This window comes from Hippopotamus amphibius, chromosome 2 (genome assembly GCF_030028045.1).
Source record: "Hippopotamus amphibius kiboko isolate mHipAmp2 chromosome 2, mHipAmp2.hap2, whole genome shotgun sequence".
NCBI lineage: Eukaryota > Metazoa > Chordata > Mammalia > Artiodactyla > Hippopotamidae > Hippopotamus > Hippopotamus amphibius.
Window position 1 is genome coordinate 131,770,334 of NC_080187.1, and position 14,311 is coordinate 131,784,644.

At 41.9% G+C, this 14,311-nt stretch overlaps 1 protein-coding gene across 3 annotated transcripts in view; it reads left to right on the forward strand.

The window, feature by feature from the left end:
- Positions 1 to 14,311, forward strand: part of TTC23 (tetratricopeptide repeat domain 23) — a 104,039-nt gene that overhangs the window by 55,986 nt on the left and 33,742 nt on the right. For all 3 annotated transcript variants that reach the window (XM_057724539.1, XM_057724536.1, XM_057724537.1), the window contains one exon: positions 13,693 to 13,798. In XM_057724539.1, coding sequence (XP_057580522.1) covers positions 13,693 to 13,798 — 106 coding nt within the window. The remainder of the gene's footprint in view (positions 1 to 13,692; positions 13,799 to 14,311) is intronic.

The window sequence follows — 14,311 nt, forward strand, 5'->3', positions numbered from 1 at the left end:
TTACAGAATCTCAAATTTATCTTAATTTGGATTTTTTTTCTTAATCAATATACACTCAGTGTTTCCTGACCAGATCCAGATCTGCCCTCAAAGTCTCAGCACTGTCTTTGCTGCACCAGTTCCTAAAGTTCAAAGAAAGAAATCAAGATATGCTCAGAGTATTCCAGCAAGGGCCGTTACCCCTTGTAAAATTCACTAGGATGAAAGATGGCGTTAAGACCCAATAGTATGTGTTGCAAAGATTTGAGTTTGGTTTAGAGAAGCATTTCCCAAACTGTGTTCCATAGGACACTAGCATCTCATGAGAGTTCATAAATCTTCCCAGAAAAGCTGTTTGTGGCCAAATAAATTTGAGAAATATTAAGTTAATATTAAACAGATGTCTTTAACACACAGTCTTACAGGGCATTAAAAATGCCAATGTAAATCGTTAATCGGGGGGAGGGCTTAATAAGTGTATGAGACACTAGTGTTCCCAGCCACAGTTTAGGAAACACTGGCTTAGAGAGAAAAATTCAAATGTCTGAGGGCAGGGATCAGCAAAGGGATTCAAGCATAAGTGCAGGCTCACTCCTAGGAGCCCTTAGCCCCATGTGAATGGGAAATGGGTTAAACAGTGCCTCTTGTCTGTGGGGCCCAGAGTGATCATTTTAAAGTATCTTGCCACATGTGTTCCCTGTCTTCTGTATAGACATACAGGCACGCATACACACGTACGCTCAGCGCAATAATTATTTATATTTTGTAATCATCTAAAAATATGTTGAATATGTCATATCCTTTTATCCCTGAATACTTCAATGTATGTTTCATAAGAATAAGGATATTCCCTGTGTAACCACAATACAGTTATCAAACTCAGGAACGTTACCATTGGTACGGGCCATATTCTGTTTTGTCAGTTGTCCCAATACTGTCCTTCGTGGCAGTTTTTTCCCGCTCCAATATAAGATACAGTTCAGGATCAAGTATTGCACTTAGCTGTCAATGACTCTGGTCTTCTCTAATCTAAACAGTTTCTCAGCCTGTCATTGTCTCTTATGATAATGAAATTTTTGAAGAATACAGGCCAGTTGTTTCATAGACTGTGCCTCAGTTTGGGTTTCTCTGACGCTTCCTCATGACCAGATTCTGACAATGCATGCCCAGCTAGAGTGCTACAAAAGGACATTGTATTTTCTCGGGGTATTGCATCTGAAGGCACATGATATCCATCTGTCCTTCACTGGTGACACTAATTTTTTATCTCCTAGTGACAGTGATGTGTGTGCTTCTTCACTGTGTAATATTAACTATTTTTTCTCTTTGCAGCCAATAAGCATTCTGTAAAGAGACATTTTTAAGACCATGTAAATATCTTCCTCCTCATTGAAATGTCCCTTTAGGTGATGGTTGCAAATCAATGATTTTTCCATTCTGCCATTCCATTTGCATTTATCAGTTGATATTCTACCGTTGAAATGTCCCTCCCTCTTCCCACCAAGTTATTTATTTGTTGTGTGTATGTTTGCTTCTTTCACTTAACAGTACATCCTGAAAATCACTTCATACGACTCTTTTAAATCTTCTTTATTTATTTGTACTTGGAGTATTTGATGGATAATACTCCACTTTATTTTTCAAAATAGTTTATGTTTTGGCATTTAGGTTAGGTTCCAATATTTTGCAAATAAAAATAATGTTGTAATGAGTAACCTTACCCATATGTATTTTTGTATTGTTGGAGTTGTATCTTCAGAGTAAATTCCTAGCAATGGGACAGCTAGGTCGAAGGGAGCACACGTTGGTAGTTCTGTAGGATATTATCATTTGCCTTGCATTAGGCTTCTACCATTCGTATTCCCATCAGCAGTGTGTAAGAATGCCTGTTTCCCCACAGCCCCTTCCAAAGAGTGTATTGTCAAGCTTCTGAATTAGTTCCCGTCTGTTAGGTGAGAAGTGACATCTCAGTGTAGTTTTAATCTGCATTTCTCTTATTTAAAATGGAATGGAGTATCTTTTCATATATTTAAGGGACTTCAGTATATTTTTTGTGAACCTCCTTTTTTGTGAATTATTCCTATTCTTTGTCCACTGTTTAATAGACTTTTTATCTAGTTTGCCTTAACGGTTAAAATTTCTTTGTGTATGACGCATATTGCCCTACTATCTATAATATGCCACAAATATTTTCACCCAATTTGTCATTTGTGTTTTAATTTTGTGCGTTTCATTGAGATGATTTACATACCATAAAACTCACCCTTTTAAAGTGTACAATTTAGTGGTTTTATTGTACTCACACAGTTGTGCCACCATTACTGCTCTCTAATTCCAGAAATTTTCCACCACCTTAAAAGAAACCTCGTACCCATCAGCAGTCATCCCCCTTCCCTCCTCCTCCCACCCCTTGGCAGCCACCCATCTACTCTCTGTTTATTTGCATTTGCCTATTATGGACATTTTATATAAATAGAATCATACAAAGTGGCTTTTTGTCTTTGACTTCTTTTATTTAGTGTAATGTTTTCAAGGTTCACGCATGTTTAGCGTGTATCAGTACTTCATTTCCTTTTCATGACTAGATAGTTTTACATTATATAGATGTACTACGTTTGTTTCTGTTCATCAGTTGATCAACATTTGGGTTCTTTGCACTTTATGGTTATTATGAACAGTGTTGCTATTAACATTCATATATAAGCTTTTATGTGGATATATATCTTCAGATCTTTTGAGTATAAGCCTAGCAGTGGGATTGTCAGGTCACATAGTAACTCAGTATTTAGCTTTTTGAGGAACTGCCAAGGTTTCCAAAGTGGCCTCAGCATTTCAGTTTCCACCAGTAGTGGATGAGAGTTTCACTTTCTCCACATCCTCACCAACACTTGTTATTATCTCTCTGTTTTATTTTAGCCATCCTAGAGAGTGTGAAATGGTATCTCACTGTAGGGTTTTTTTTCATACATCTTTATTGGAGTATAATTGCTTCACAGTGTTGTGTTGGTTTCTGCTGTACAACAAAGTGAATCAGCTATATGTATATATATCCCCTCCCTCTTGAGTCTCCCTCCCACCCTCCCCATCCCACCCCTCTAGGCCGTCACAAAGCACCGTGCTGATCTCCCTGTGCTATGCAGCAGCTTCTCACTAGCTATCTATTTTACATTTGCTAGTATATATATATGTCCATGCTACTCTCTCACTACATCCCAGCTTCCCCTTCCTGCCCTGTGTCCTCAAGTCTGTTCTCTACATCTATGTCTTTATTCCTGCCCTGCCAGTAGGTTCATCAGTACCATTTTTCTAGATTCCATATGTATCTCGTCATAGTTTTGATTTGCATTTCTCTAATGACTAATGATGTTCAGCATCTTTTTATATGTTTACTGGCCATTTGTTTATTTTCTTTGGAGGAATGCCTATTCAAATCCTTGGTCCATTTTTAACACAATTTTTTGTCTTTTTATTATTGACAGATAAGAGTTCTTTGTATATTCTGGATACTAGAGACTAGACCCTTATGATATATGATTTGTAAATTCATGTATGTGGCTTGTCTTCTCACTGTCTTGATAGTGTCCTTTGAATAACAAGTATTTTTAATTTTGATGAAGTTCAATTTATTTATTTTTTGTTGTTGCTTGTGCTTTTGGCATCACATCTAAGAAACCATTGCCTAATTCAAGCTCATGAAGGCTTATATCTATGTTTCCTGCTAAGAATTTTATAGTTTTAGCTCTTACATGGAGGCCTTTGATTCGATTCTTTTTTTTTTAATAAATTTATTTATTTATTTTTTATTGGCTGTGTTGGATCTTTGTTGCTGCACACAGGCTTTCTCTAGTTGTGGATAGTGGGGGCTACTCTTTATTGTGGTGCCTGGGCTCCTCATTGCGGTGCCTTCCCTTCTTGTGGAGCATGGGCTCTAGGTGTGTGGACTTCAGTAGTTGTGGCACATGGGCTCAACAGTTGTGGCTCACAGGCTCTAGAGCACAGGCTCAATAGTTGTGGCACACAGGCTTAGTTTCTCTGCAGCTTGTGGTATCTTCCTGGGGCAGGGATCGAACCCATGTCCCCTGCGTTGGCAGGCAGATTCTTAACCTCTGCGCCACCTAGGAAGTCCTTGATTCAATTCTGAGTTAATTTTTTTATATGATGTGAGGCGGGGGTCTAACTTTATTCTTTTGTATGTGGCTATTCAGTTGTCCCAGCACCATTTATTACTACCCTCTTATCAAGATTGTTTTGGCTATTCTAGATCCCTTGCATTTTCTTTTTAAAAAAATTTATTTATTTAGTTGGCTGTACTTCATTGTAGCATGCAGGATCTAGTTCCCTGACCAGGGATTGAACCTGGGCCCCCTGCTTTGGGAGCACAGAGTCTCAAACACTAGACCACCAGGGAAGTCCTACCTTGCATTTTCTTTCTTTCTATCTATTTATTTACTTATTTATGGCTGTGCTGGGTCTTAGTTGCAGCACACAGGATCTTCGTTGAGGCATGTGGGATCTTTCATTGAGGTGCGTGTGGGCTCTTCGTTGTGGACTCCCTAGTTGTGGCATGTGGATTTTCTCTCTCTAGTTTTTCTTCTAGTTTTCTAGTAGTTTTTCTCTCTCTAGTTGTGGCCCACAGGCTCAGGGCACGTGGGTTCTGTAGTTGTGGCCCGCGAGTTCCAGAGCACTTGGGCTCTGTAGTTTGCGGCACACAGGCTCTCCAGTTGAGGCTCACGAACTTGGTACTTGTGGCGCACAGGTTTAGTTGCCCCATGGCACATGGGATCTTAGTTCCCTGACCAGGGACTGAACCTGAATCCCCTGTATTGGAAGACGAATTCTTTACCACTGGACCACCAGGGAAGTCCCCCACCTTGCATTGTTGTATGAATTTTAGGATAAGCTTTTTCTTTCCAATTTCTGGAAAGAAAGAAAGGAACAGCTTGGATTTTGAGAAGGATTACATTGAATCTGTATTGCAATTGTGAAGTATCGACATCTTAACAGTATTAAGCCTTTCAATCCATAAACATGGAATATCTCTTATTTATTTAGGTCTTCCTTAATTTCTTTCAACCATGTTTTATATATAGGTTTTGCACTTCTTTTGGTAGATTTATTACCAAGTATTTTGTGGGTCTTTTTTTTTCATGTTATTATAAATGAAAGTATTTTCTTAATTTCCTTTTCTTATTGTTCATTGCCTGCACATAGAAATACAAATGATTTTTGCATGTTAACTTTGTATCTTGCAACTTTTCTAAACTTGTTTATTAGCTCTAATTTGTTATGGAGGAATTCACTCATTTTTATAATACTTTGTAAAGTTTGATAGGTGACTTTTGTTGTTTATTCTTGAGGTTAATAAAGATCAGAGAGTGTTTTAAAGAGATAGTTTTGTGAAGTCAAAATAGCTTTGAATTTGAAATCAGAAAGCCTGGGTTGGAGTCCAGACTCTTCTGTTTACCAGTTGTTTGATAATGCAAGTCATTTGGTCTCAGTAAATAAATGAATAAATAAAACCTACAAAAGTCCCTGTCCACTTCACAGAACAGATCAAAGATTCAAAATGGAAAGTGCTTTGTGAACCATGTGGCATGTTGCCAGTATAAGCTACTTTTATTTATTAACAGTAACTGTTAAACATTTATCAAGGCTCCCCTTTTCTTTAGCAACTTTACCTAAACTACAGAAAGGTACAGTGTGGCCACAGCTCTCCAAGGGAGCCCATGCCTAAAAGCCATTTCTTAATTACACACAAAGAAAAGGGGTTTTGTTATTTCCCCTCTTGTTTTTTCACTCTTCATTCCTTTGGAGTGAGAGAAACACCCAGGGAAAAAAGACCTTTTATTTTCCGTAGGGTGTAGAAAAGTTCCAAAGTATTTTAGGAGCTAACACATTAAAATGGAGAAAAATAAAGCCAGCCCCACAGAGCCACCGCACAGGGAAGGCAGCAGTCCCAGGGACTGATGAAAGAGCTGTCATCGGCCCTGTGGGTCCTCTTACAGCAGGGTTCTGTGAGAAAACCACACAAACATGATTGTTTCTGAAACTCTTTGGGGCAGATTTTGGCACTAGAACATTATTTTCCTATCCAAAAGAAATATCACAGGATTTCACTTATGTGAGCAAGAGCATGTTTGTGGGTGTGCGTTTTCAAGGGGTATAAATTAGCACTGCTCTAGCTTGGATTGCTTTTTCACGTCTCTCTGACACACGAATCGCGTATCTCTCTTTTTGGTTTTCAGGGCGTCTCTGCCACTCAGTTGTTCCCACGTGTAGAGAAGTTTGATTTGCAAAGTATGATGAAATAATTTATCAGTTACTCTACCAAAGACTTTAAGATCAGAAAATCTGGGTTCAGGTTCCTGCTCTGGCTGAGTTATTGGCGCTGGTCAGGCCTAGGTGGTGGCTGATAGGTGCTCACATGCAGCTCCTGGCAGATGCAGACAGTTCAGCAAGTGGCAGCACTTCTTATTGGCCCTTGTTAATCGCTGTGTATATGCTAGACAGTGCGATTCATTTATTATAAATAACCAGATGCTATTTTTAATTTTCAAAATTTGACAAACCAGCCTATTTTGTTTAAAATTAGAAAAGATGCAGAATGAAATTGTGATTTTATACATTATAAACCTTTTCTAAGAATGATGTAAATCCAAGTGCCATACTGCTTCTTTTGAAAAAACAACTGTTTTTTATCAAAATGATAATGCTTTTTATTAAAAAAATTCAAGCCATACAGAAAAATACAGAGAAATGGGCAAGTCATCTTACCCTGCCCCCCCATCCCAGAAGTAGCCAGTGTTGACACTTGTTGAGCATCTTTCCTCTGCATATGTGCAGATGGGTACAGACTGAGAGACAGAGGGAGAAGGAGAAAAAAGAGAAAGATTGATAAACTTGACGGCATAAAAATGAAAAACTTCTCTGTGACAACATACCATAAAGTTAAGAAATAAATGTCAAGGAGGAGAAAATATAGAAAGAGTTGTTATAAAATCTCAGCGAAAAAGACAACTCAATAGAAATGTGGACAAAAGACAGAAGCAGACATTTTACTGAAGAGGGAAAACAATGGTGATAACCATCCAGAAATAATCCCCAACCTCACTTGTTGTTAAAGAAATGCAACTTAGCCAAGGAGAGGCCAAAAGAGTTTGGTGACGCCCCACGATGGCGAGGGTGTGGGGCAGCAGACATCCTGGTGCACTGCTGGTAGGACTGGGAATCGGCACCATTTTGGGGGAAAGCAATTGATATCCCCTCTCCAGTTTTGTAACACACTGACCATTTGGCCCAACCATTTCACTTCTAGAAACTTACCTAACAGATAGATGTGCACAACATGTGCAAAGAAACAGGGTTATTGGCAATAGCAAAAAAAATAAGAAATACCCTTAAAATCCATTGGTAGGGGATTGGTTATGAAGCTGTGATCCATCCATGTGATGGGATACGGTAGAGCCACTAAAGAGAATGAGATGGATGTCTGTGTTCCAACATGAAAGGTGTCCAAAGTGAATTCTTCATTTAAAAAAGCCAGGTGTAAATCAGAATGTTCTTTCAGTCAATGACCAATTGACCACTACAACGTGCTGGGCTTGGGACTATGATGGACGCTTCGGCTGTCATTGTCAGAGGTCCTGCCCTCAAGAAGCAGCCTGGTGAGTGAGAGAGAGCTTCGTGAAGAATCACACAGATGAATGTAAAACTGCCAACATGAAGTGCGCCACAGGGAGAGGTACCGGGCGCCGCGAGAGCTCCCAGCCGGGCAGCCTGACCTGATGTGGGATCTGATGAGACACTCTGAAGGTTGAGGAGAGGGGAGCCACTGTGGTGGGAGCCCAGAGTAGGTGGCAGGGGATGAAGCTAAGCTGGGGGGGGGCAGGGCCAGGCTCTTGTCTCGTGTGTGTGTGTGTGTGTGGGTAAGCACTTCAGTATTTCTGAGAGGACACAGAGGAAACTGTTAATAGTGGGTAGCTATAAGAAATCAAACTGGAAATGGGGAGGAGAGGGGGTGAGGCTTATAGACACAAAGGACGGGGCATTAAAATTTTTAATATTTTATTCTTTTCTACCACTTAGGATTTTTTAAAAATTATATGCAGGTACTACTCTTATAACTTAAAAATCTAGTGAAGTTCTAAGAAAACACACAAAACCAAAAGACAAAAATATAAGACCCTGACATGTTTATTTTGGTACTCTTACAGCGAGTAGGTCCTTTTCTCCCCAGCCCTTTGGAGGAGCTAAACCTGACAACTGGGAAGCTGCCACAGAGAGTTTCTCTGACTATTAAAAGAAACTGGCTCAGCCTGGGGCCCTCAGAAATCAGCTTTTGAACGCCCTCTGCACCCAGTTACTTCCCTCGCATCTACTTCCCTCAAGGATTCCCAGCTCCATCTTTTTTTCAGTCAAGGCCCTCCAGTCGCCTCAGTCCCCTGCGGTGTGTGTGGCCATGGAAGACTTCCCTACTGGGCAGAGATGGGAGAGGAAAGGAAATGGCAACCTTGGGCTGCAACATGACCCTGTCTTGCACAAGGATGACAGCTCAAAGCTGAAGGGTGGAATGGTCAGCTCTGGCAAAGCTGAGAGAGAAAGCTATGCAGTTTCACAGCTGGTCAGCTATAAAAGACACACAGCAAGCTCACACCTCGTAGTGACAAGTGGCCTTGAGCTTCTGTTGAATTAAGGCACAAATTTGAATCAAAGCAGAAATGGAGACACTTGGTAGAAGGCGCTCTAATGTCTGTTCCATCCACCGTCACTGCCGGACCCCCTCCACGGCGTCCCTCTACAATTAGTGCTCAGAATTCCATGTGTTGGCAGCTCACTCTTCCCCTAGCCAGTCTATTCAATTCTGAGCTGAGTCTACTACTTAGCAACTATTTCTCTGACTCTTAAATAGCTCTTCATTACATTGACTTGAAAATTGCCTTTCGGTGACTTCTACCCTCTGGATAACCAGGTGTTATATGAGAAAAGCATGCAGTTTGAAATCACAGGCCTTAGTCTGAATCCCTGTTCTGCCATTGACCACTATGTGACCTTCATACAGTCGTTTATTCTTCTCGAGGCTTCATTTCCCCATCCGTAAATTAGGCAGTTCGCATCATGGTCACGGGTCATTCTGAGATTAAGCGGCGCTGGTATATTGATGTTGGCTCCCTCCTTCCCTCGGTCCCTCAGCTTTACAAAGAGATCCTGGCAATTATTACTGTCTTCTCCATGCATGTTCTCAACTCCAGGGTAAATAGACACAGTTAAATCCACAAATGTACTCTGAGCTGCTTGTGTGCTTTTCAGTTTGCTATGGGAGAGGAGATTTCCCTGAGTCACTGATTCCCCTCATCATTATCAAAGTGGGAAAAAAAAAATCTCTCTCTCCATCCCCTCAAGAGCTGGGGTTCCACACTCAGAACCCACCCAGTGTTTAAAGTCGAATGTTCGTATGATGGGGTCTGCCTGCATAAAGAGAAACATCTTTTTTTACTAGTCATCAAGTTTTCTCTTCAAGAACTATTACACATTTTACAAATCCAAGGGGACAGGCCCAGTTAGATAAGAGTCTGCCAGGCCTGGCTCTGGCTGTGTCTATTGACAGCTGCTTTGGTGCTGAGGAATCCGTGGTTTCCCCCAGAAACACATAGGAGGACCAGAATGTAGCAGCTGCTCTGCACCTTGCCAGGGCTTGAGGTGATTGGTCTTGTGAAGGAGTTTCTTCAATTAATGACCTTGATCCATGTGGGATAATTAAGGTGTTTTTGTTTTTATTTTTAACCCAGTATAACATGCTAACAGTTGAAGAGATTTAAGAATATGAAACATTCCTCCTCAGCCTCAAGATGACAGTTGATAAACACGTAACCATAAGATATCAGAAACTTCAAAGGCTGGGAGGAGAGATGCAAGCCCTGGAGTGACTAATAAATAACGAGAAGTGAGTGGAGTCCAGCCACAGATCCCCAGTGGGGCCCAGTCCTTGGGCCTCTGTATCAAGCTGGACAGGCCAGCAGGACTCCTGTAATTCTGTTCACTCTAACAGCTAGTCCTTAAATGCTCTCAGATGTATGTAACAGGGGTATTTATACTATCTTTAGCAAACAAGGTGTTGTTCCAGAACTGTGAACAGTGGTCTCGTTTGGAAAGATTGGGTAATCTAATCACTAGCTCTGTCAACTTCCTGTGTACTCACTCCCTCAGGAGGCCTCCTGCACAGTGTGGTGCTGTGGTTGTCGAACTGTCACCCCCAACACTCATGTTCCCAGGAGGGTCTTTGGGGGGCAACTGGGTGGGCTTCCAGGCCCTCTCCACCTGCTTCAGCAAGAGCAGCTCTGTGCTTACCTGCTTGGTATATTAGAGAACCATGAAAGATTCTGTGTGGAATAAAAGGGGTTGTTTTACTTTAAAATCAGAAACTTGAAAAGCAGTGACGTCATGATGTTGCATCCTTTTGTAAGTTGCTTTTCCACTCCGTGATGTGTTTTTGAAATGTAACCATGTTAATACATGTAGATAGAGTTCAATCATTGTATGAATAAACCACAATAAATTCCTACCCCTGCTGATGGATATTTAGATGGTTCCCCATTTTCCACCGTCTCAAATAATGCGTTGGTGGAGTTGAGGGCATTTTCCACATAGACGCTGATGGATGGTGCCCTCTAAGCTGGACCAGAGGGACGGGGCAGCAGGAGGGGTGGATGAATAGTGAGAGGTGAAAAGTGGACAGAGGTCGAGAAACTGCATGGACGTGATAGAGCCAGGATGCCCCAACAGTCAAACAGGCTCTGTGAGCTGTGGGATCCAGAGGTAGCACCAATTAAACAATGATGAGGCCTAGAACAATACGGGGGACCGGGCGGCTGAGGGCAGGGAGGAAAATGAGCCTGTCAAAACCCAAGAGGCCAAGGTGCTGGCTGGGTCGTTCGCTGGGTGTTTTAGTTTGCTCCTTCAGCTCCACTCTGCATCCCTCTCAGTGCCCACCTACATACAGTGTCAGTGGGCCACCCTGCCCTCTGGCTGGAAGGCACGCAGCCTTGACCTTGGAAGGAGAGAGCACAGCTTATTGATTCCCTCCCCTCCTCCTTGCAAGGTCAGCACGGGTGGTCTGCATCCCTCTACTAAAAGCCACGGATCCGTCCCCTGTAACTCATCTTTCCAATTCCAGCGAATTCTCCCTCCCTTGTCCTGCCTATGATGGTAAAGCAGCCAGTTTGGGGTCCTGCACTCTCTTCCTTAGGTTTCCTCCATGCAAAGATCATTTTATCAACTTTTCCTCTATTCATCTATTAAACCCTGCCTTCTCTTTCTTGCCCAATAGGTACAGACCAATCTTAGGGATACTGAAATCACTGAAGGTGATGACAGGAGGAGGGGTGAAAGGGAAGGTAGTGAGCTGGGTGCTAAAACCTAGTGAGGGGCAGTGTCTGTGAGTTTAGGTAAAATCAAACTACTCCACATCTTTGTAGTTCATCTGTAAGCTCCTTTAAAACCAAAAGCCCTGTGTAATTTTTGTGTGAATTCCTAGGGTTTGAATAACACCTGGCAGGCGGAAAGCATTTAAAAATTAAGATAAGTTGAATTGAACAGGACTGAATTAAATTAAACTAAATTGAATTTTTCTGAGTAAATGCGATACTAATGTTGCACATTTTAAACATCATGGGTTCCCTTCTCCACTGCCTTTACCCGCGCCCCCCAGCACGTGGTTTTTAGAAGCTTCGTGAACATCAAATAACAAATTAGATCAGAGACTGAGTTTCTGAAGTGAATAATGAATATTAAATGTTTGCTTATATTAGCATCTCACACAGAAAAACATTGAAGTTATGAAGATTTTGTGATATATTCAGACCCCCCGTAAGATTTCAGGATCCGCTTTCTTGATCACGTGAGCATGTTTGCTCATGGAAAACTTTGCTTCCGGTTCCCAAGACAAAAGGCAACTTAGAGAACTCTCAGAACATGCTAATTATTCATTTGAAAGTAATTTTGATAGACATGTATCTTTTACATTGTCTTAAATTATAATGTTGAGTGGAAACAAAATATGAAATCTTTTTGAATTTGAATTTGAGGTTTAATCGATCTAAAATACTGTGTGTCAAAAGTCTTTGTAACAATATGGTTTAAATCTCTTCTGGTATCAGAGGGTGCTCTCCTCAGGAGTGAGTTGTAGGGATAGTTAACCGGAGGAAAAGACAGACTAAAGGTGATCCATTTCCATTGGGGATTGGGGTGGGCTTTTCCTCTCTTTTTCCCTTTCCCTAAGCACTGAACATGTTATCCTTGCACTCTATCCCTCTGGCTATTTGAAAAGCATTTCCAGTCAGAATTTCAGGCCAAAACGAGGATAATGACTAATTTGGAGTTTGCCAAAATCATGTATTCAATTTATTTATATCCTGTAATAAGGAAATCATTTAAAAACAAAGGCTATTGTTAGCATTTACAAATATGAAATTCTGATGGCTCTAACACAGCACCAAAAATTATCACCAGCAATCTTGATTTGGAGTAGCCTCTATCATGAAAAGTCTAGATCTAGCAACTCGGTGGATTTTAACATGTGACAAATGAGGTGACAGCCTAGCATCTACCCTGATTATCATCTCAGAAATGCATTTAGCCCGTCACCAGAGGAGCAAGTCTTTACGGCTTTGCTGTCTCACTTCTTGGTCTGGACTAAAAGGTTCTAGTGCTATGGCTTTATCTAGTCTAAGATTTAGGCTGTACTCTAATTCTTTTTCATTTATGGTATCAATTTGAATATTTTGGACAATGTTTATTATCCTCGTTTTATAGATGAAAAAACTGAGGTTGCTGAATGGGTGATTTGCCCAAGATATCGTACAGCAAATGAAGGATGGAGACACGACCCTGACCTAGATACTCTGCCTTCAGATTTACTGTTTCCACCCTGTCACAGATGCTGACATTCCTCCTGCCCTGGTGCACGCTGCCCAGAGCACCTTGTCTCTTTCAGCCTCCAGGAGCTATGACTAACTCATGGGATTATTTACTTGGTTGTTTGCTTAATATCTTATTATTTGAAGGGATGTATTTGGACTTTATTTGAAAGGATTATTTTTACTTGATGTTCATAATAGCATAGGGTGATTTTTTTTCGCTTAGAGAATTTTTAGATGGGCCTCATTTTCAAGCAACTGAGCTGTTTTCTGTGCTCGGGCAGCTCCCGTGGGCCAGTTTGCCAAGGGTACAGGCAGGTGGGCTTGGCAGTCCGGGCATGGGAGTAGGGCTGAGGTTTCTGTGGGTAAGGCTGCTGACACGCTGGCGGGGGGGTCTCCCTCTCTGGGCTGACTGGTGGGTAGGCGGCTGTGCTTGCCTACTTCCCCTGCAGCACTGGCACTTTTTAATCCATCTCCTACCTTCTGGAAACCCTCCCTGCTCTTCTGCTGACACTGCACTCACAGGAGCATAGACCTTTAAATGATTTACTTAGACATAAGCCCTGGCCACAGCATCGAGCCATCTGGACCCAGCGTCCAGGACTTGGTGCTTTCTCTCTCCACCACACAATGCTTTTAAAACCCAGCTCCCCCAAGAGTTGATTGTGCTTCCCCTTAAATCATATTGTTTCGCTTGCTAGAAATTTCCTTGGCTTTCTGCTTATCGCTGCAAGAACAGTTAGTTCCCTGCTACTGCTGCCAAGCATATAAACAAACGTGTTTCTTCTTTCCATGATGACAGGCGCATCTCATCGTCCTGAGCAGAAACCCCTCTCAAGAGGAGGCAGCCGTGTCCGCCCACTCTGTCGCCTGTGCTGCCGTCGCTTCTGGGAGGCCTGAGCACCATGGTGAGAGGGAGACTGAGCCTTCCATGGGGGACAGGGTGGCCTGCTCCCTGCCTGTCCCATGGTCTGTGGGCTAGCTGCCTTTGGGATGGGTGAACATGTGGATGGAGCTGTGACACACCCTTCGGAGAGCCTTCCCTATTAGCTTCGCCAGAGTCCGTTGGTTTCTATCTTTTTTCAGCCTTCCTCTAATCTTTTACTCTCCAAAATGGTAAATCTTCATCCAAACACAGCTCTCAGAGCCCCAGAGAGTTCTTGCTGGGCTTACAGGGAATTCAACTGGACTTTCAAAGGTGATCTATTTTTAAAGATTGTTGTGGAGCTACTGTGGCAACAGACCTGACCTGTTGGAGCTCCAGCCTCCAGACTCTCACAGGGCTGAGCTTTCAATCAGGATGAACTTACACGGCCTCAGGATTCCAAAAGGAAGTTGCCATTTATGAGTCATATAGTTTTTCTTAGCTGCACATAATAGGTAGAGCAGTGAGCTTGGGAGTTCTTTAATCCTTCGTCCTG